Source organism: Pseudoliparis swirei, chromosome 24, assembly GCF_029220125.1.
Source record: "Pseudoliparis swirei isolate HS2019 ecotype Mariana Trench chromosome 24, NWPU_hadal_v1, whole genome shotgun sequence".
Taxonomy (NCBI): Eukaryota; Metazoa; Chordata; class Actinopteri; order Perciformes; family Liparidae; genus Pseudoliparis; species Pseudoliparis swirei.
Genome location: NC_079411.1, coordinates 17,910,355 through 17,933,260, shown reverse-complemented (window position 1 = coordinate 17,933,260; position 22,906 = coordinate 17,910,355). Strand labels below are relative to the sequence as shown.

The window sequence follows — 22,906 nt, the reverse complement described above, 5'->3', positions numbered from 1 at the left end:
AGGAGGATACAGTGGAACAGGAGAGGAGAGGGGCTATCTTCTGCTGTTGTGTGTATGTGTGTGATAGGAAGATAAAATAAAGAAATACATTTGCAAGCAGTGAGGAATGTTTTCTTATCGTCACAGAGCTAGTCTGGCTAGTCCTTATTTTGGGGACTTATCAGCAGAGTTGGACAGAGGACTGAGTGGTGAGAGATGGCTGGAGGGGCAGCGGTGCGATAGCCTCAGAGAGACCCCGACCTGAAGTGTTAGGTGATGAAGAAGTGGACTGGAGTGGACTTGGCAGAAGAAAAAAAAACATTCAGATGCTGTCTTGAAGCCCAAAATGCTAGACTCATATCATACCCCCCCCCCCAAGAATGTCTGACGGGTCTAACATATTTTATTATGTTTTATTGTGCTGGGATGAAGTGCAGGTCAGGTTGGTGTGCAGGCCGAGTCAATTTTAAAAAATGATTCCATATATGTTACGTTTCCAACTCTCAAACTGTAGGTGGTCCTTATAATTTTGACAACCATGTTTCTCCACGCAGGTTGAGAAATATCAAGGTCGTAAAAATATGAACACTGCAGCTGACACTTGTAGACGCTGGCGCTGCCAGCTTCAAGACGCCATCATAACATCACTCCACCGACAGAGTCAAATCTCCCCCACAAACGGGTCCTGTCGGTCACCTAACTGGTCCATCAACCTCAACATGTGTGTGTGTGTGTGTGTGTGGCCAAAAACAAACGTTGAGAATACCAGAGGGGGAAATCCATGTGGAGCGTGTTTCCAGCGTTGCTGCACAGAAAGTTGAACATAAAAGAAGTAAAAAAACATGGAGGGAAAATTTCATGGAGGACTGAAAAATAAAATCTGGAAAAGTGTGATTGTGAGAGAAATGAAACAGTCACAGGAAAACGGACACGACATGAAGAAGGAGACATGAAAGAGGACACATTTTCCTTCCTGTGCAGGGTATGTGTGTCCTGTCCGTCTGGTAGACTACTCGTCCTCATTGTCGGACCCCCGTTTCTGTCTGAGGCTTTGATGTGAGGCCTCTGCCTCCACCCCGACAGGATATTACTCTTTAATGACCTCCTGATAGTGTTCCCCTGCCATGTTCCTAACTTCTAACCAGACCAAACTGTCGTTTATTCGCTCCAAACAAGTTTATAAAATCATGCATAACTTTGTTTCTACATTTCCTAAAGTCGTTTGAGGCAGCCGGTACGTCAGCAGTCTCACCGGGCTGGCGTTATCAGGAGCCAAAAAGCAGGCACTTGACCTGGTCAGACACAAAAAAACAAACCCATTTGGATGAAGACCATGTGAGACAGAGGGAGTCAGTGGGAAGAAAATATTAGAGGTGGGAAAAGAAAGAGAGAAAGAAGCTAGTATATTGTCCCCACTCAGTACACAAAGGAGGATTATTCCTCTGAACCAGGTAATCACGCAGCAAACAGGTTTGAATAGTCGGCTTCTGGAGTGTAAGCATCAGCCGGATAAAGAGCAGGATTTACAACAGTCCACACACTGTGAGTTAGGAAAGTAAATAGGTGTGACAGCAAACACAAGAACCACCGTTGTTTTAATTAATTGTTGGTGTTTATGTTTTACCGAGCACCAACAGAACAAAACAACGTGCCAAGAGCAAACTAACAACGTCTTCGTTCTGGCTCGAGCAGCATCCCTCTCTGCTTTGTTCTGTCCTGAGAAACCTTCGGCAGGTGAGCCGCTGAAGCGTGTCAAAGCACGCCGAAGATCCCACTGTCGGGCTCTGGGAATCGGGACGCCATCGCTGCTCGATAAACCATGTGAATCGGATTCGCTTCACTTCCCTGGCTGCATAAGTAGGAGGTTGCAGAACAGATAATCGTGGGAGCAATGAATCTAAAACCTGAACTCGTGAAAAACAACAGCTACATCTCAGTTGGCTCGGAGAGCTTGGGGGATTTGTTACTGAGCCATCTTTTCAGAACCGGTTCTTCCAGCGTAATTGCAGCTTTTATTTATAGAGAACAAACGTCTGCAAATGTACTTCCTCGTAATTCAGGATTTTATGTATTGTTCTCAGTGTAATTTTGTTGACGTTTTTTGCAGCCTTGAAAATGTTTTCTTCTCACTGTCTGATGACAATGCATTCGTCTTGGAGCAAACACACTGCGTATTGCATGTAGATATGTAACTTATTATCGGGGACATTTGAGGAGGGGTCCTCTGTGTGACAAAGTCAACAACTTTATGCTGTCATTGTGGAAACTAGAATTCTACTCAAAATAATTTGGTCTTCATGATGAAATCCGAAAGGTGTGTGTTTAGATCCCCCGTCTGTGCTGGACTGTGTATCGATGACACCACGTGAGCTTTTGAGATGTGAAGAAGTGCCGCAGCTATGCAGCGGCTGTGTAATCGGAGCTGCTGATTACGCTGGTGGGCCTCAATGAGATCCCAATGTAATGATCGATCCAGGTCCTCCTCACCTGTCAGTCATCAAGAAGAGATCTTATAGTGCGCAGTCAGGAGACATCTTCTTGCCATAGGCCTACCTGCCTGTCTGTCTCTCTGTGTGTGTGTGTGTGTGTGTGTGTGTGTGTGTGTGTGTGTGTGTGTGTGTGTGTGTGTGTGTGTGTGTGTGTGTGTGTGTGTGTGTGTGAGATGGGGAGAAAGAGAGTTTGGTTTAAGTCCAACCCCCTTTAGCTGTTGTATGTTTCGACTAAGGTCTTAGTTCACTCCCTCTGCCGTGTCAGTTTGACTGTGACTCGCTTGGTGCCTGTGTTTGGATTCTCCTCAGTGAGAAGCAGCTGATGTGATAAAGGGCAGCTCGACATCAATTTCAAGGTAACTTCCTATTGATTCTCTTTTCTTCCGATTCGGTGTGTGACAGGTGAGGTTATCATTGACATTGTTTCAGATCCTTTTTTCTTTAACGATTACATTTGTGTCGTGTTTTTCTAATGGACTGTTAACATACTTATTACCTTTGGAGGGTTGTTTGTGATTTGTTTAAAAATGAAGATTTAATTATAATGTTTCAATTAATCTATTGTTTTATGACACCATTTACGCCTGGGGGGGGGGCGGGAAAGGCGTCTATTGTATGTTATAGGAGACGCAGTTTAAACAATGTCAGCAAGAAAATAAACCTTTGCTTGTTTAACTTTTTTTTAATGAGAAATCTTGGCATTATTCTCAACACAAATGCTGATTCCTGTGATTATAACACACACAGATTCTCTCAATCAAATCTCATCCTGGATAACTTACTTTGAAACTCTGGTATTCACTCATGATCTCATTCATATTTATATCCATGGCGTAGGTTTTAACAGTTCTGTCGAGGGAACTCTACACTCAGCTGTTTGCACTAACACACTCAAGACATATGGATTTCCCAAAATCTTGGCAACAGATTGAATGGGTTAAACTCTCCAGACCGTTTGTTAAATGTTAACATATGACTCAAGAGGTGAAAAAAACAGTCCCTCTCACGACAGAGACTCAGAGGAATGCAACCCAAATCACCATGATTGTTATCAACGTTAACGTTGCCAGCTTGAATAATTCAACCTTAAATATGTTTAAGATCATATTTTGCAAATGTCATTAACTTTGAACTTGCTGTTTGAGAGTATTTGCATGTGTGTAACACTTCAAACACACCTCATCTAAGCAGTGGTGGGTAGAGGGGGGCTGCATGTGCACCAAATTAAGTGCACATGTTGTGATGGTTCCTGTCTAAAAGTGACTGTCACTTTAAACTCAGTTGGAAAGGCTGGATGGTTTGTCATTAAAATGATCCCTCTGTCCTTTCATATCGCATTTATGAGGTCACGACTAAGTTTAAGTTTCATATCGTGACAATTTATATACAAATATCAAAGTTAAGTATGCATTCAACTCATGTACCAACAATATGCATGTGCATACATGCATGTGTCAGGAAGAGATGCAGACTTCGACAGCTTCAGTATTGACATCACCAGCCTACACTTTGCTTTTATGTGAAATTATGATTCATGTAGTTTGACTCATGTTGTTTTATGTGGCTACGTGTCTGAAATGTCAGTGCAACATCTCTGAGTCCTTTCGAAAAGTCTGAATTTTTATCCAGATCTTGAGTTACTCTTTAAAGATCATGGTTTCAGCTATCTGTGGTTCTGTATCCTTTATGTCCATCATTTGTCAAGCTTTTCTTTCTCATGTCTTTCTACAGGTCCGGACCCTCTAACCAGGACCAACAGAGCTCAAGAGCACCGTCTTCTGGCGGAAAAAGAAAACACTTAGTGACTCTCAGGGATTACGCAGTACCAACTTCATGTAATCCCTCCCTTTATTGAAGGAGCTCAGCCTTGCTGTGTGTCATTTTTCTTTGTACTTGGACAAATTCATCACAACTATGCCAAAAGCATGTCAACAAAAAGGACTTTCTAGCCACTGACTGCCGGGAGAATAGAAGTAAAGCAACATAAATCATGGAGGCTTCAAGTTTTGCTCACGCCGGGACTCCCCCCTCTACGCCCATGTTCACCACCTCCCCCATTGCCTCTACTCCCGGCTACTTGCAGTTCTTCTGGGAGTACCAGGACAACTCGGTCCTGGTGCAGCACTACAACTACACCGGCAAACTGCAGAAAGACCGCTACCGCGAAGGACTCAAGCCTGAGGGCATTGCGTTCCTGGTGGTGTGTCTCCTCATCGTCCTGGAGAACGCTGTGGTTCTCATCGCCATTTGGAGGAACAAGAAGTTCCACCTGCCCATGTATTACCTGCTGGGCAACCTGACTCTCTCTGATCTGCTGGCAGGGATTACATATATGACCAACATCATCATGTCCGGAGCCAATACTTTGAAACTGACGCCGTTGCTATGGTTCGTCAGGGAGGGAGGGGTCTTCATCACTCTGGCTGCCTCTATTATTAGTCTGCTGGCCATTGCAATTGAACGCCATGTTACTATGGTGACCATGAGGCCATACCACGGGGCGAAGCGGGGACGGATGTTGGCACTGATTGGCGCAAGTTGGGCGTTGGCAGGATTTTTAGGGGTTCTCCCGATTTTGGGGTGGAACTGCATCCGCAGACTGGACCAGTGTTCAACAGTCCTCCCGCTTTACGCCAAGAGCTACATCCTGTGCTGCGTGTCTGTGTTCAGCGCGGTGCTCCTGGCCATCGTGGTCCTCTACGCCAGAGTTTTCCGTATAGTCCGCACCAACACGCAGCGCCAGCGGCTGGGCCTGTCGGGCAGTGTGAGGAAGGGCCTGGCGAGGAAGTCGGAGAAGTACATCGCCCTCCTCAAGACGGTCACCATCGTGCTCGGTGTCTTCATCGCCTGTTGGCTGCCCCTCTTCGTCCTCCTCCTCCTGGATTTTTTCTGCCCCACCCGCAGCTGTCGCCTGCTCTACAAGGCCGATTACTTCCTGGGAGTAGCAATGGTCAACTCGCTCCTCAACCCCATCATCTATACTCTGACCAGTAAGGACATGAGGAGAGCCATTCTGAGGCTGCTCTGTCGGCCGTGTCTGATGACCCGAGATGGCCAGGTGAAGAAGATCGGGATGCCATTCTTGGAGTGCAGTTTTAGTAAATCTGAGGTGGCATCCCAGAAGTTAGAGGGGGGAATGGAGACGACCATTTCCTCTGGGAACGTTATCACCACCCCATCACCTATCAAGGCCCTTTACCCCAAACTCTTCAAGTCATAAAGACTGAAACTGACTGATGGAGTCCAAGTGTGTGAACGGGTTTCCCCCCCTGTACAGACAACATGTAGCACATCTTCCATGGAGCAGAAGCAAGACTGGTATTGTCAAAATGTTTAGCATTGCCAGAAACAGAGGGTGTATGAAATATTATAGAGGCTGAAGAGAATCTTGTTTGGACAAAAGAGTCTCGTGGACGAGTCAGAAGTGGTGCAGAACTTCATTGTGAGATGATTACAAAACAAAATGCCATATGTGAACAAGCAAACACACATTTCTTGCGAGTAGATGCTTGGGATAAGTCGCCTTGACTAATTTGCACTGAAATATCACAATGAATGGAGAAGCAGCCTCATATTAAAATGTCCCCCGTGGTTCCACAGTTTGTGTCGGAGCCTGGAAGGAGACGCCTGTAAACTTAAAGTAATCGTCACATGTTCTGGGTTAGTGGTGAATGTTATTATTGAAGTGCCTTAAATGCAGCGCCAATACGTGTCATGTGTGTAAACCTGTGCATCTGCAGACACCTGGATTTCGCTGGTTCGAAGGCTCACGGTGTGTCCGATTTGTTTAGGTCAAATTGTGCGAGGCACCCCTTAACATTGTGATGCAGGGAGCGATAACAGGAAATATAAAGAGAAAGAGAGAGAGAGAGAGATGGCACGCTCTTAACTGTGCTTACAGCTCAGTGAAGAATGCTGTGGCATAGCTGTGGGAGGGAGGCAGAACATTAAAATCCCCCTCCACTGTTCTGAAATGACAGGCGGTTAACCTATCTGATGCTAAGTAGAAACTCATTGGTCTTTGGTGTCCGATGTCTTTAAATGTCAGTCTGGCATCTGCAGGAAAACTGCAACAACAATCTAAACAACCAAATGTCATAATACAATGTAACGGAGGCTTTCTTTCCATCATGACATGCTGATTGGTTTAACTGAAACCAAATCAGCTGTAAATGCATCACTTGTAAGTGTAAGCCTGAACAATAAAGATAACTTCAAAGATTTCAACTCCCTAACAAAGTTGTGAATTTAATTAATCATCATGCAGCTGCAGGACATGTAAGGATACATATTGTGCCTGCACTTGTGAGATAAATCAGACGGAACCGGTGCAATTATTCCAACACATCCCTTCGCTATCCATCATGTCGACAGAATATTTCCGGTTCTAGTTTAAGGTACAGATTGTTCCTGATTATCAAATTAGTTTGACATCTTTATTTTTACACGGATGTTGTTTTTGGTGCAGTCTTTCCGGACTTTAATGGATTAATGAGGCGGTGTGCTTTTTTTAATTGTTGTACTGTAACTCATGTAGTGAACTTTTTGTATTTCTGAAGACTTTTCATACCATCTGTTTTGTAAATTATATGTATTTTGTAACAAGAAAAAAAAGCTTAGAAAACCATACCTTTCTTTTCATAAAAGAAATAAAATGTTTTCTTAAAGGATTCCGAAGACCTTTTGGTTTGTTATTACACCGTGTGCGCATTAATGCATGCGTGTCTGTGTGTTTCTTTGTGCGTCGCTGAGGTTGTGTGAATGGAAGAACAGTTCTTGAACAGGCACCACAGGAAGTCGGCCCCCTTGTCTCACATCTGGTATTGGCATTGGCCGATATACATCCTTCATCTCCGCGCTCTGCATGTCTCGGGACGGCACGAGTGCCATGAAACACTTTTATGAACAATGTTTAACACAGAGATCTCACTTTATGGTCTTTTTATTTCTTTTAACCTGTGGGGGGGACTGCCCATGGCCTCACTCTGACCTGCTGTCCACACTCATCCTTGCTGAAACAAAGAAAGATCGCATGCAGCTGGCTTTAATGTTGCTGCACAGACAGGAACAACTCAACAGGCTGCCAATTCAACTAAAGTTTGTGTATTGACTTGTTCAGGAAGGACTGACAAAGACAGCTGTATAGGGTGCAGTTCAAAAGATAAATTGTGTGTCTTTTGCTTGGCTTTTCCCCCGATCACGCATTTAAGAAACACTGCCTTCCAGATTATTTTGAATGCCACAGAGTTCAAGATTGACAAATGTGAAATTAAGTCTTGATAAATGCTGAAGTGTTACAACTGCTCGTCAGATCGCTTTCATATCGAAACCATTATTAATATGACATTCTTCTGACTCAATACAGAGGTGGTATTCAAATTGGTTCAGCTTGTGCTGATATACAGTTAGTGCTATTCTATTTAGGGACACATGCTGACTTTAAACACCTCAAACTGGAAAAAGATTATGCGCAAAGCAACTGTAAGACATTCAGCTTCATGCAAAGTAAAGTCTAGTGGCATCCTGACAAACTGCTTCACTACAACATGGCACATGGGACACCTTAGATGTGTATGTGTGCAGGTGTTCCTCCAGATGCTGGCTGTATCTACCAGCACTGGGCCTGCTGACAGAGGTCAGTCAACATGTCAGGGATTCTTTCCCGCCCCCTCCAGCTTCCTTCCTGCTGCGGAAATCATTCAACATTCTGGAGGTCATGAGTCAGGACAGTCCCAAACACAGACTTAGCTAAATATAAAACATGTACATGAAAAGTAAATCACACAACTGATCCTGTGAGTGCAGCTTTACTCTCAGATGCATGAAGAGCAGACATGCCCTGTGACTCTAGTCTAGGAGTGTTCGTTTTGGAGCCCCAAGGCTGACCTCACCTAATTCCTCTGACGGGAACTACACACAGACTGAGGGCAGCGTCATCGTTGGTTAAGGCTGATTCAAGGCTTGTCATATCATATCCCGGGTTTTCCATAACTGTTAATGCTTCATCATCAATTTCACTGACCCTGAGAGAGCAGAGATTTAAAACAGCACTGTGTTTTTGGTTTAATCAGCTGTGGATTATGTCTATGTGTCCCCAAAAAAACTTGAATATACAATATAATATAATTACTGGCTGCTAACTCACGCAACTTATTTGTGATCATATCATTATTTATTTTGAACAAGTAACTTGAGGTGTGTCTTTTTGCGCCTGCACTGTCATCGTTGGGCTTTGGCGCCATCTTGTGGCTGTTCCTCGGAAAAGAGTAGTCTGTATCCTGTGCTGACCTGAATTACGTATTCTGCAAGAGGGTGGCATTTACGAGTGTGAGCAACTGCGTGGAGCATATTTTTGTCTTCTGCTGTGTTCTTTTACAGCCACTCACAGAGGCGACACATATAGAAGCAACACACAGCAGCGAGGGGACTAGGGTTCACTATAGTAATGTCTCTTTAGCACCATTATGTTTTTTATTATTTATTATTGCCATCATACAATTACCATTCTATTTTGAAAAATTAAGGAATTTTTTTTGTTCACTCTTCTTCCCCAATATCTTTTTCAACAATGGACACATGTGACCAGTGTAATATACAGGTCGTGTTTTTATTATTTAATTTGTTATCAGATTTGATTGATGTTGAAGCTACAGTTGTTGTGTTGTTGTTTGTTTGTTCCTTCTCTCTGAGTCTGAGGGGTCCTTCTCATGTAGAGCCCCCCTCCTTCGGGACGAGCTTCGGCTCCACTACTCGTCACAGAGGCGGGCTCTTATTGTGAAAGCGAGAGGAGGCCGGTACAATGCTTAGTCACGGTGAGTTACAGCTTCTCCCCCCCCCCTCCTCCTCCCCATCTCCCCTCCACCCCTTCCACACTTCTTATGTGGCGCACAGCTCGGCAGGCTGCGATGGAGGAATCGAACTAGACAACGTGAGTTTCTTTCTTAATACGGATTCGAGAAGTGAGTGTCGGTTCACGCGCCACGTTGGTGAAGGCTTCCCGTCGCGTCAAGTGTCGATAGCGCTTTGTTCGCATTTCGTGTTTTGTGCTCGCGGCTTTCCGCCGTTAGGTTATTATTAGGAGCCTCCTTCGCTGTCAGCCCTGTTTCCGATACGTTTAACTTGTTATCTGCGGTGTCTCGAGCGCCCTGCTCCCGTCATGAATGGGACACGCATACTTCACTTTTCGTCGCAAACCAAACGGGCTAAGGAAAAAACGACTCTCCTTCACATGTGTTACTCTGATTTTCACCCCAGGGTTATTCTCTCTTCTTTTTTTTTTGCTGACCAAAACGGGCTCAGAAAACGATGACCGCCGGACCGGAGGGGGAAGCGGTTCTTTGTGTGGAGCTCTTAATGTTCGAGTAATGGCGCGGACATCTAATTCCATCTGGGTTTATGTAAGGACCGGCTCTCCTGGGTCATGTTTGGGTAGAGCCAGTCCCGGTGTTGTGCTCACTGAAGAGTTCGTGGTGAGTCACCGGAACTCTTGGCCAACAAAAACCCGCCCGTGGAACACGTTAGGCGCTCGTGCGTGTTTGTTTGTAACTGGCCGGACTGCGTGCGCACTCTCGTGAGATTAAATCCAGATCTGCGATCCCTGACAAGTGGCATCCGAGGAATTGCATGCCTTGGACCGTGGTTCTCAAACTGAGGTACGAGGGTCTAAAAGGGGGTCCGAGAGTCCCCAAAGTGTAATTAATCTATTACAGCCTTCTATTGATCAATTTAATGTTTCTTAATCTGTCATCCCATAACTGTATGAGTGAGTGTATGTTTGGATCACAAGCTTCACCATACCCACTTAATAGACTTAATTAACATTAGGCGATTAATTCATTATTAATTCATTAAAACTTGTCTTAACTAATTGTTTATGGCCTGTTAAAGCGAAGTAAAGTATTTTGTATTTTCTTTCCAGCTTCTCAATTGTGATCCAATGCTGATTTTTCTTATATATCGTTATATAACACTGAATTACCAAACTGTGTTCGACTTTTGGAATTGTATTGATTTGATAAAGGAAGAATAATCTGCAGATTATGGATATCATAATATTCATAGCTGGTTGGTTTGTTAAATGTCAGAATGCTTATTTTAGCCCCGGAAATAATGGCAAAACCCTTTATAAAAGTAGTTTTACGATTAAGGTAATAATACAACACAACCAGAAAAACTCCATACAATATTAACATTTGAGAAACTGGAATTAGCAACTTTAGGGCATTTTAGTTTGGAAATGGTTTAAACTATGAACTGATTATCACAATAGAAAAGTTGTTCTGCCAGTTGATTGAGCCTCTGGTTGTTTCCGCTCCAGTTGAGGTGCATTCAACATCAATCTCTTCTCCTTTTGAGGCGGTTTGGACAAAGCCTGCGCTGGAGGTGGAACACCTGCTCTTGTTTCTGAAGAGGATCGAACTTCTAGTCTACATTTTAATTGTGCAAATATTCTGAGAACCAGCAGCAGCTACAAAAGTAGACCCGAAAAGCTAGTTGTTTTCGGTGGGACATTTCTGTCTGCCTTTTAAGCAACATGTTCTCCTGTGAAACAATTTCACCCCGAAGGGGTATTTGCAGTGCAGTTCATATTACTTAAGGTTAATTGCCTTCATGACCAGCTCTGTGATGCTCACTGACGGCTCACTGTCTGCATTTTGGGATTCACCAATCTGACTCTTCCAGTCTTGATACCGAAATGATGCCAGTGTTTGATTAATAAGCTCCTTTTATATGTAATGCGACAGTAGGCTTGACTAAAGAAACAGCTTTCTTAACTGTTAGTCAAAATATAAGAAATAAATGCGCATATACAAATTAACTAAATTGTTACTTATTAAAATAATAAATTGTACACCAGCAGCGTAGTAAAAAAACTACCAGGATTTGAAATTCAATTTTAACTCTTTTTTTAAATGCCGCAATATTCCAGTATATAATGTACGTGTTATAACTATTTTATTTGTTTCATCTTAACTGATTGACAATCAGGACACAATGATCTACTCTGTGTGCATGTGTAGGTACAAGTTATGGGTGCTTTGTTATTTAACTCTGAACAACTCCAGGTAGGTCATTTGCAGCCGCTGGCTGGCACTGCATGTCATGGCGATAGAGGAAGTTTGGTTACTCTGGAAAAGAAGAAGTCAGAGTGACCGTAAAGAGGTGTTGTTTTGGCAGCATCCCTCGAGGTCATTTTAATGGTGAGCAACAGAGCCGGTGTTCCCTCTCCATGGACCTCGGCCTGCATATTCCTGAAAAGAAGTATTCATTTCCAGACAAGTGTGCATAGCTATCTGTTGTTTTATCATCCGCTGCAGTTGTTTTGAGACTTTTGAAACCAAAAGGTTAAATTAAGAGCTCTTGATTTTGATTAACGGATGTCTTCTTTTTATTGTCATACGCTTATGTACGAGATGTTTGCTTGAGTCTGTTGCTAAATCGGTAAGCGTGTGCTTTGATTTTGTTGGCCGGCGCACAAACCGTTGCCTCTGCTCCAACCTCCAGCTGGATGAGTCATAAAACAGAGTGAAAACACGGTGTGCTAAATTCAAGCCCAATCCAAGTCTCTCCTTCGAAACAGAGCTGATGCTCCCTCGCTTTCCCTCCGACTAGTGTTGAGTTGACTTGTTTTTTAAGACCCTTTGAAAGCTGTTAAAGTCTTAAAGTTTAGATGGGAGAGTGACATTGATGCAAAGAAACGATTGAATCTTCTTAACACAGACTTCTTATCCCAAGATGAAAGGACATACTAACATGATCTATGACGACTAGAAGTGCACACTCATCACAGGAAAGGAGGAAACCTCGACCCCGATTGAACTGCTCTGGGAAGAAAACGCTGTGTGTGAGAAAGCCCCGATGGTCTCTTGGCGTACATAAACATTTGCTGTGCGAGTTGATAGACGGCCCCTTGTTACAAGCATTTAGCAGATGTGTACACACGGATTCAAACAGTGGCAGGATTTATGAGTTGTTTCAAAGTATGTGACTGTGCCTCTGTGTGAATATACACGCTCACTGTCTCCCTCTTTCCTTCCAGTTGTCAGCTGAGCCAAAAGCTTCCTGGTAAACACAGCGCTGCAAACGCATTCCAGAGCAGGGCAACCTCAAGCGAGGCGTTTCTGCAGGAAGCCCCCACACATCGCTCCCAAGGGCTCCAGGTTGCGCTCGTGACGCTTTTGGCACTCCAGCCTGATTTTGTCATATTTACAGCATCTGACTCTGCGGTCCTTCCTACCTCCTCCCGAGTCTCGCAAGCGTTCAGGTTGAAAGTTGAATAGGTTTATATTTGACTTTGTGGATATGTGGTGAATTCCCTTTTTTTGAGGAATTTTACTCAGTCTTGAGTACATTTGGCTGACAAACTCCAAAGACGGACAGAAAAAAATAGTTTTTTTTGTCGGGGCTAGTTGACGGGCTTCGGTTGTAGGCCTGTGTAGGCCCCCACCTCCCGAGTTGATTATGTTGGACCTGCAACATGTGAAAACACAATCAGCCGGGACTGGCAGCTCACACGGATACTCTAGTGATGCCATAACAAGCCCTATGGCTGGACTCGGGTACTGAACAGACCAAGGAAATCCTCATGTCCAAATTAATCAGAACGTGAACTCTTCCACACAAACGAATATCGGGCGTACCCGGGAGGGCCCGGAGCTTTCCGTTAAGCCATCTGAATTCTTTTATTTCATCCACGGCCGTGCATGGTGCAAACGATGCCCCATAACTACGCCCGCTGTTCTTGAGAAAGAGACTGAGGAGGAGGAGGAGACCGGGTAGGAAATGACAGAATGCCTGACAGAATACAAAGCGCTGGTGACTCCGTCCACGCGCAACGGCCACCGCGTCTTCAGCTACACGCTCGAGAGCCACACGGCGGCTGCCTTCGCCATCATGAACGAGCTGCGTCTGGAGCGGCAGCTGTGCGACGTCAGGCTGCGCGTGCGCTACAAGGACCTGGAGGCGGTGGACTTTGTGGCCCACAAGGTGGTGCTGGCCTCCTCGTCCCCGGTCTTCAGGGCCATGTTCACCAACGGACTGAGGGAGTGCGGTATGGAGCTGGTGCCCATCGAGGGGATCCACCCCAGGGTGAGTCGGCCGTCTGCTCTCCTTGGCTGAACAGCTTTGTTTTGTTTGATTTAACACACAATCCCACTCGCAGATCAATTCATGTGATTCGGGGTCAGCGGTGTTCGCTGTGACATTTTAAAAGCAATAAATCACATTACATTAGACTTATGATCCCAGAAACATCAGACATTTATATTTGTTTGACAAAAGGTTGTTTTGGCACAATATGTACAACATTGATTTTCTGCCCTAAATGTTTTCTTTTCTTTTTACCAAACTAAACGTTAATATTCTAAAATATACCAGAGCTTAAGTTACAGTTTCTAATGGCTTTGAAAGTATTCCTGATTATACCTACAACTAGATATGTGACTAAATGAACAGTAATATGCAGTAATTGACATGTTGTATACATATATGAGAAATAGAAAACAGGTTTTATGAAATTCTACACGAAATGCTCCCTTCAAGGTTGACTTGGCGTATGCACAGTGGAATGTGTGGTAACGCTTGGCTGACTTAGTCTGACCTTGTTTACTTCCCCCTGGATGTTAATGAATCTCAAGTAAATACTCTCAAGATGTCTATCAGTTTGGAAACACTGACCAGCCAGCCACAGATATGAATTCTCCCATCTCTGTCCTTTTAACTCTTCTCCACCTTTGCCCTTTACTCCTTCTGTCTCACTCTTTCAGGTTATGGACCGACTGATCGAGTTCGCCTACACGGCCAGCATCTCTGTTGGGGAGAAGTGTGTGATCCATGTGATGAACGGCGCCGTCATGTACCAGATAGACAGCGTGGTCAAGGCCTGCTGCGATTTCCTCGTCCAGCAGCTCGACCCCAGCAACGCCATCGGCATCGCCAACTTTGCTGAGCAGATTTCCTGCATGGAGCTCCACCAGAGGGCCCGCGAATACATCTACATGAACTTCAGCCAGGTGACGCTCTCGGCTGAGTTTCTCACATCGGAGTTTGTTTTTTCTATTTGATCGTCGACAGTGTAGATACAGACAGGAAATGTGGTAAGAGGGAAGATAAGAATGTGGGGGGGTATGACATGCCATGCAGCAAAGGATATCAGCAGGGGGAAACTGCAACTATAATGATATCTAATGAGCCGTCATATCTTTAGTCTTAAAAAGATGACTAATTTCGGCAGAATTCTCGAGTGCCTAGTGTAAATAAGCCTTATCTTGTTACTGTCTCCCTTAATAATGTTGACATTTGACCAGAGTGTGAAACATAGGAAACCTGGATTTGTTTGAACAATCTCCAGTCACTGTTTACTAATTACTTAAAGCAAACAAATTGTCCGACATGTGTTGGTTCCAGCTTCTGACTTATGAGCATTTTCAGTTTTTCCTGTTCTCATGGGACCCATTCGAGCCACAATGTGTAGCATTTTAGGGGATCTGTTAGCAGAAATGGAATATAATATTATGTTATAGTTTTAGTGTATAATCCCCTGAAATTAAGAACCATAGGAAGCAGATTCTCTTCAAGGAGTCTTGCTATGTTGCTAAAGCAGCCCAGATCTTTCCTGACTGCTGCTGCTCCGACAGTGTTATTATGGTGAAGATGGCCTCTGAGGCGAAATGAGCTGCCACCGTTTTGCATTTAGTGGCTCGTCTTAATGCAATATTGGAAAGGGAGGAGTAAGCGGAGGGCAATTCAGCTGTGCCTTTTTTAATTAATGTTTGGGTTTTGGACCAAAGAAGCAATCTGAAGGCTTCCTTGAAATAAATAATGGTCAGATTAATTGATGGTAAACATAATCCTTGGTTGCTTGATAGTAATTTTAGTTTTGTACATTTGTTTGGATTCCTTCTCTGAATTTAATTATTCTGAGCTCCTGTCTCTAAAAGTTATTCATCTTTCGTCCCGTCCCTAGGTGGCAACCCAGGAGGAGTTCTTCAACTTGTCCCACTGCCAGCTGGTCACCCTCATCAGCCGAGACGAACTCAATGTGCGCTGCGAGTCCGAAGTCTTCCAGGCATGCGTGGCATGGGTGCGCTACGACCGGGAAAACCGGCGGCCGTACGTCCAGGCGCTACTTCAGGCTGTCCGCTGCCACTCCCTCACCCCCAACTTCCTGCAGGCCCAGCTCCAGTCTCTGGACTGGGATCCCCAGTGTAAAGACTACCTGGCCCAGATCTTCCAGGACCTCACCCTCCACAAGCCCAACAAAGCCATCTCTTGGAGAACACCCAAGGTGCCGCAGCTCATCTACACAGCCGGAGGTTATTTCCGTCAGTCTCTCAGCTACCTGGAGGCGTACAACCCCTGCACGGGAGCCTGGCTGCGACTGGCTGACTTGCAGGTACCTCGCAGTGGCCTCGCAGCCTGTGTGATCAGTGGGCTTTTCTACGCTGTGGGCGGAAGGAACAACGCGCCCGATGGCAACATGGACTCGAATGCATTGGACTGCTTCAATCCTATGAACAACTGCTGGCTGCCATGTGCACCCATGAGCGTACCGAGGAACAGAATCGGAGTTGGTGTCATCGATTGCATGATATATGCAGTTGGTGGATCGCATGGGTGCATTCATCACAATAGCGTTGAAAGGTAAGCAAATTCAGCTTCATAATTTGTTGTTGTTGCTATATATAAATATATAAAGACATCAAAGTGAATGCTGCTGTTCTTCTGCTCACACATATTAGTCATTGAAGCCACAGCCTGATTTATTGTTGATAATAACAAAATAATGTATAAAATCAACCGTATCCTTTAAACTAGCAACAGGTATAACTACTTTCAGTGTTCTGCAGGTGTGATTTGATTTGTTGTATAATCTTCTTTTGTTTTAAGTCCATTGAAGTGAGATCCTTTTAGTGTGAAACTGTCTGTCGTTCTATAGTTTGACATGGTGTAAACATTAATTAGAAATAGAATATTTGACTAAAGACCAGCAGATGACAATTCTAATAGTGGAGTATAAACTGGTCTGTTTATTGTACCTAGTTAATGAGTGGCCAAGAGCAGGAACAGGTAACTTCCTGGAACTTAAAAGCTTCATTTTCACTTCCTGTAATGTGCTTCTTTTTTTTCTTTCACACAAAGCTTCAAAGAGGAAGCTTTAATCAATGTTTTTTTTGTGTTTAGAAAACTAATGACTGAAAGTAGAATGACACGGTTTCTCTCCCACGGCCAATGTGTTCCAACGATATATCTGTCTTATGCAATAGATTTCTTACTTAATACAGGACTGTCTCAGAAAATTAGAATATTGTGATAAAGTTCTTTATTTTCTGTAATGCAATTAAAAAAACAAAAATGTCATGCATTCTGGATTCATTACAAATCAACTGAAATATTGCAAGCCTTTTATTCTTTTAATATTGCTGATTATGGCTTACAGCTTAAGAAAACTCTAAAATCCTATCTCATAAAATTTTTATATTTCCTCAGACCAAGTAAAAAAAAAGATTTATAACAGCTGAGTGTTTGTCAAGGCTCAGGAAACCCTTGCAGATGTTTCGAGTTAATTAGACAATTCAAGTGATTTGTTTAATACCCTACTAGTATACTTTTTCATGATATTCTAATATTTAGAGATAGGATATTTGAGTTTTCTTAAGCTGTAAGCCATAATCAGCAATATTAAAAGAATAAAAGGCTTGCAATATTTCAGTTGATTTGTAATGAATCCAGAATGCATGACATTTTTGTTTTTTTAATTGCATTACAGAAAATAAAGAACTTCATCACAATATTCTAATTTTCTGAGACAGTCCTGTATATTCAAAAGAAAACCTTGAGATAGCTACCATCACACATAAATTTTTTTTCGCTCAGCTTCTTCTCGGCAGCTGTGTCTGGACAGTGAGGCAGCACCAGCGTAAATTGTTATGAGCCATAAAAGACTGGCGGGTGATTAGCACCAAGTGCATCAGCATGCCCCGTCAACAAGTGTTTAATTTATGTGGTGCAATCCTTAATATTACCTTATATATTTGTGTGTGTGTACACGTGCATTATTTACGGTTAAAGATTTACCCAAACTGAAGCAGACAGAGAACCGTGGAAAATATTAACCAGGATCACCACAATGACAAATGATAAAGGAGCATCTCTAACCTGTCTGAATGCCCATGGAATGAATCAGCAACAATATGTGACTAATTATAAATGACTCACAGGCTACAGATGCTGGAACTGGATCTGTGCGACAAAGGCCCTGTTCAGACGAGGCTTCTTTTCTTTTCTTTTTGTCTCTCTTCCCGTGACACATATTTGCTTGATACAAGCTCTCGTGATCGTTAGACCTACATGCAGTGCTTTGAAAGGCAAATCATAAATAAATCCAAATAAAATAATCTTAAAATCCATTCGGTGCAGAGAGGCCGGTGCGTGGGAGATGTGGCCTCTCTTCCTGCTTCCAGCGAGGGCTCCTTTGGACAAGCTACAGGCGAGATACGGCAGTCTGATTCCTACACTGCGACAATTGTCGTAGTTGAGTGGAAGGGAAATAAAAGTGTCAAGTGAAGTCTTATCAATGGCAGGTGAAAAAAGGCAGCTGGCATCACGTTTCTGCCCGGAGCCCTCAACAGGCCGACAGTGACTTGGGAATAAATTCATTAAAAAAACACTAATAACACAAAACAAATGAATATGTGTTGTTCCTTGTTCAGGTATGATCCAGAAAGGGACCAGTGGCAGCTGGTCGCCCCCATGTTGACGCAGCGCATTGGTGTCGGTGTAGCTGTCATCACCCGGCTGCTCTATGCCGTGGGGGGGTTCGACGGGAACAACCGGCTCCGCTCCTGTGAGTGCTACAACCCTGAGAAGGACGAGTGGAACCCCATGGCCCCCATGAACACCGTGCGCTCGGGAGCTGGTGAGGAAGAGCTAGAAATCTGCTTTCTGATGGAAAATATATTATTTATTTTAATATATTATATTCTAAAAATATGGATGTCAACTTGCACGGATATATATATATTTGTCATAATTAAGAAAGATCGAAGCCATTTTTTGGAGTGTGGGGGGATTCTGTAGTTTGTACACAGGGGTGCTAATAATGTTTTTTTGTATTCTCAATCTCATGTATGAGTGTGTGGTTATGATATTTAGATTCATAATTCAGATTTCTGTCTAAAATAAATATAATGGTTTCAAAGTAAAAATGTTGGACCATAACTTCAGCCACAACAAAGACACTGATACAGTGGACTGGTTCATTTATTATACTTTATATCATGTTTCATGTATCATTGGGGACATCCTTGAGGGCACAGATTCTGAACTCCGAGGGATGCTTGCGTGGTTTTCTACGGTTTTCCCCACATCTAGATAAAGTCATCTCACACTTTAATAAACTTGCCATCGACCCGTTTTCAGGTATTTGCTCTCTGGGGAATCTCATCTTTGTGATGGGCGGCTACGATGGGACCAACCAGCTGAACACAGTGGAGCGCTATGATGTGGAAACTGATACATGGAGCTTTTCTGCCGCCATGAGGCACCGGCGCAGTGCTCTGGGTGTAACTGCATTACATGGACGCATCTATGTAATGGGTAAGTAGTAGCGTAGCTATTGAGAGTCAAAGCACCAAATTAAATGAATGTAGAAATTCCATGTAGCAGTGAGCGGGCTTTGGGTGCGTGCCGATAAGACGGTCTGCACGGAGAGCCAAAAAGACATTGGACGAAAGGGAATCCCAAAAAACCATCGTCTGATGTCAATTGTGCGTTTTATTCGCTCTTTAAAATGATTTATCTGGCAATGAAATATGAATCCATTCAGCTGTAGACATTGCCTAATAACTTCAACTTCATAGTCGCATCCCAATTTGCTGAAGCTTTGTTTACACTCGCACGTGGCAGCGTCTGCTCAACACGCAGAAGAATCCAACACACGTCTCACATTCGTGGACTACTTAGTTGCCTTTGTACAAGCCATGTTAAGAAAAAAGGCAATCATTGAAAAATATATCCTCAAATGTAGATGTATAATCACTCGGTTCCTAAAGCCTTTGTAAAATCCTGCGACATGTTTATAGAGATTTCATTAGGGAACTATTTGTTAAAAGGTCCGATTGCGTGCGAGTCCAACAGTGTCATGAAACTATTCCTCCGGGTTGTGTTTACAGGAGGTTACGATGGCGACACTTTCCTGGACAGCGTGGAGTGCTATGACCCCGAGAAGGACACCTGGTCGGAGGTGACGCACATGATGTCGGGGAGGAGCGGCGTCGGCGTGGCCGTTACCATGGAGCCGTGCCAGAAGGAGCTTCCACCGTCTCAGAAGTCCGAGCGGGAGAGCGGCGCGTCGTCACCAGGATATCAGTCGGCCAGCTCCAGTTTCAGCACGTACAGCGGCCATCGGCAGGACGGGCCCTTCGGCAAAGGAGCATGAAGCTCACGGCGCGACTCTGTCTCACTCAGACGGGACGGGCGAGCGCCCCTAAACTCCCCTCTGTCTTCCCAAATATAAAGAAAGACCCTCACAACAAATTAGAGACTGAGGGGAAATGCCACATGCTGCCTCACCGGTTCTGGGAAAAGCAAAAAGATTACAAACTAAATGAGTAACACTTTATTTTAAAAGTGCTGTTAAAGAATAGATTATTTTAGTGTCTCCATTGGACTATCTGTATGACCCCAGATCCTACAGTCCACTTTTCTACACTGGTAAATTTATTAATTTGTTTGGGAAACTGTGTTCTGCCAAATTTAAGAGACCTCAGTCCGTCTGTGTGCTCAGATCTTACATTTTAAGCCTCCAGTCGGACCTTCATCTCCCAGGTTTAAGCCATGGGAGGAAAGGGCTGCTTAAACGTCCGTTTACTGGCTCAAAGAGCCGTGGGGGCTCTCTACTCTTCAATCAAAGGTTAAATCTGAGGGGAGAAAAACGGAAAAGGAAAAATGATTCCATTATATATAAAAGAGACACAAAAAGCAGCATTTGTGACAGCATAGGCCGTAGAGTTCAAAGTGCCATTCCACTGCCTGTGGGCATTACTGTAATCAGTATATTGAGTTGAGGTGCTTTGATGGAAAGGCTCAGAACCACTTGGTGGTGTGTCGACATGGGTTAAGTTAACCCCGGGCCGCCACAAGAGGAACCGTTATACATGAAAATGAGCCACACTTTCTTTCTTTTTTATCCTCATCCTTCACTGTTGCTGTGTTGTTTTCTTGAATGTGTCCCAACTCAGATTCAGCAACATCTCTGAACCGCACAAACTGGTTAATTTCAGCCCGATGATTGCCATCTGTTATGCATTTATTGATGATAATAGTTAAACAAATTCATGAGTACTCGCTGACACCTTACAGTTAAAAACAAGCAGCAGTGTATCATAAAATCAACCAGTAATATACAATAATATGTTAATATAAAAACAAGGTATGAACTCCTCATCAATGCACAAGTCAATGTGTTTGCAGCCATTGGAGAAATGTGCCAATAAAATCTTGAAAGGAAATCTCATGACGGAGATCGCACTAATCTGTTGACCACATTTATTTATTTGTATTATCTTATTTCAGCAATACATTTAATCTCCAAATTAATTCTGATTTTAAGTCATAATTCTTCAGACAAATGTTTTTCCTGGTCAAGAAAGGCAACGTAGCCGGAGGACGGGCCTCTACCGCCCCCGGAATGGTGTTTATACCAAAGAAAATGGATGATTTACCACACATTCTTTAAAATCTCTTATACGTCAAATGTTTTTCTTGAATCTGTTCACACGAGTGATTCTTGCATGAGGCCCAAAGTCTCAAATTCAAGTGCTTGTAGAGGAGAAGTAGGACCTTTTTAAAATAGCTGCATAGAAACGTATGTTCTTCCACAAATATCCACTGCTCGATTCATAAGATAGGATTTATTTATTTTTTCCTTGGAAGAGGTGTGCTTCTTGTAAGGGTGTCAAGGAGTCTGGTCCAGTATAATCGGGTGTATGAAGTGCCAAGAGAACGAAGGATTCAGAGGAGACAGAATTCTGCAGCAAGTAAAAACTCTTTAAAAAAAATTTAAAAACCACAGAATTGAGACCCTACCTTACAGCTGACCTTTTGGCCTTTGCTTCCACCAGACCTCAGAGCAGAAGTGACGATGTTTGTGCGTTGCAATGTATTGTTCAGACATTGTACAACAACAACAAAGACTTGCTTCAAGAAGTGTTTTTGTAACAGCAATTTAAGCTAAAAAGGTTTTTCAGTGACGTTTTGTCCATTGATATTCTCAGAAGTCTCGTACAGAATCTCGGAGCTCACTTTTTTTATTTATTTGTTCAGGTTCCTTTTTGGTTTTTTTCTCGTTCCTCTAAACTGACATCAGCTTTGTACTGAATTGGACTCTGGTGTTGTGTTTTTCAATAACTAGCATGCCTTGTAACTAAGTAGAAATGCCTGTTAATGCTAATTTTGGATGTTTGTAAAAAGAAAATGCTTTACTTCTAAAGGGAATTTTTTGTTCTGTCCGGCAGTAGTTGGAATGGTAATTAGAATATTTAAGGTCTGCTTTGTACTTTCTTTCTTTTTTCAGCAAAAATACCCTGTACAGTAATACATTGTAAAGTAAAATATATGTTTGTGGTACTGCTATAGTCATGTCATTATTTGTTATTACTGATCTTTGGTCATCTCCATGATCATGTGACGCATCCACTTATGGTTTATTTATTGAGATGCTTGTAAGTTTATGCTTCAAAGCCTCAGTGGCCCCCAGAGGGCGCTCAGTCAGTGTCAACAAAACCAGTCGGTGTCAACAGACAGCCTCATAGATGCAAATAGTCACATGTGTCTTTTGTTTTGAGTCTACACCTGGGGCATTAGGGGTTAATCAACCGCCCATGTTTGCTGCCAAAGCATGACATGTGAATATAGACTAATATTAAGTAATCTAAGGTAAAAACCTTCCTTATGTTTACTTAAAAGTTGATTACGACATAATCCTTTCAAACATTGAAAGAACATAGCTGACCTCGACAGAGGAAAGGTATTAAGTTGAACAGTTTGAGCTGTTGTATAAACTGCCACAGTGGGAAAGGTGTTCTTTTAATAAATTTCAGATGCTTAATGCAAAAATATTCACAGAACTCAATGAATGTTCTATACACCTTAATTAAACAGGTTCACTATAAAAGTATAAAGAACCCCAACCATAACCAACATCATCCCCTATTTGTGTGTGTGTGTGTAGATATATATATATATATGCACACTCTTCGTTCCACCTGGTGACCCTCAGCATCCATGGTTAGAGGTTGCCAACCCAACAGGTACCAATGGCCTGGCGACCACAGCTCCTCGCAACTACTTCCACAATGGAGGCTTCAAATATGGCCCACTGTGATTTGGAGATGGATCCTAGGGGCCTCTGCCATTTCACCTTTATAATCCAACCCGCC

General features: G+C 43.2%; 2 protein-coding genes across 6 annotated transcripts; both read left to right on the top strand.

The window, feature by feature from the left end:
* The first annotated feature begins 2,729 nt into the window (after window positions 1-2,729).
* On the top strand, window positions 2,730-7,139 carry s1pr5b (sphingosine-1-phosphate receptor 5b). 2 transcript variants are annotated; one of them, XM_056409285.1, is made up of 2 exons: window positions 2,730-2,824; window positions 4,200-7,139. In XM_056409285.1, the coding sequence occupies exon 2, from the start codon at window positions 4,459-4,461 to the stop codon at window positions 5,686-5,688; it is 1,230 nt and encodes a 409-aa protein (XP_056265260.1). In that variant the 5' UTR covers window positions 2,730-2,824; window positions 4,200-4,458; the 3' UTR covers window positions 5,689-7,139. The 2 variants fall into 2 exon arrangements, with proteins under 2 accessions (XP_056265260.1, XP_056265261.1); XM_056409286.1 differs by having other exon boundaries at window positions 2,730-2,870.
* A 1,733-nt stretch (window positions 7,140-8,872) lies between these two features.
* keap1b (kelch-like ECH-associated protein 1b) lies at window positions 8,873-22,094 on the top strand. 4 transcript variants are annotated; one of them, XM_056409306.1, is made up of 7 exons: window positions 8,873-9,280; window positions 12,508-13,556; window positions 14,234-14,479; window positions 15,433-16,109; window positions 18,179-18,384; window positions 18,888-19,064; window positions 19,640-22,094. In XM_056409306.1, the coding sequence occupies exons 2-7, from the start codon at window positions 13,251-13,253 to the stop codon at window positions 19,903-19,905; spliced, it is 1,878 nt and encodes a 625-aa protein (XP_056265281.1). In that variant the 5' UTR covers window positions 8,873-9,280; window positions 12,508-13,250; the 3' UTR covers window positions 19,906-22,094. The 4 variants fall into 4 exon arrangements, with proteins under 4 accessions (XP_056265281.1, XP_056265280.1, XP_056265282.1 ...); XM_056409305.1 differs by lacking the exon at window positions 8,873-9,280 and adding an exon at window positions 9,300-9,396; XM_056409307.1 differs by lacking the exon at window positions 8,873-9,280 and adding an exon at window positions 9,417-10,120.
* Window positions 22,095-22,906: the final 812 nt, after the last annotated feature.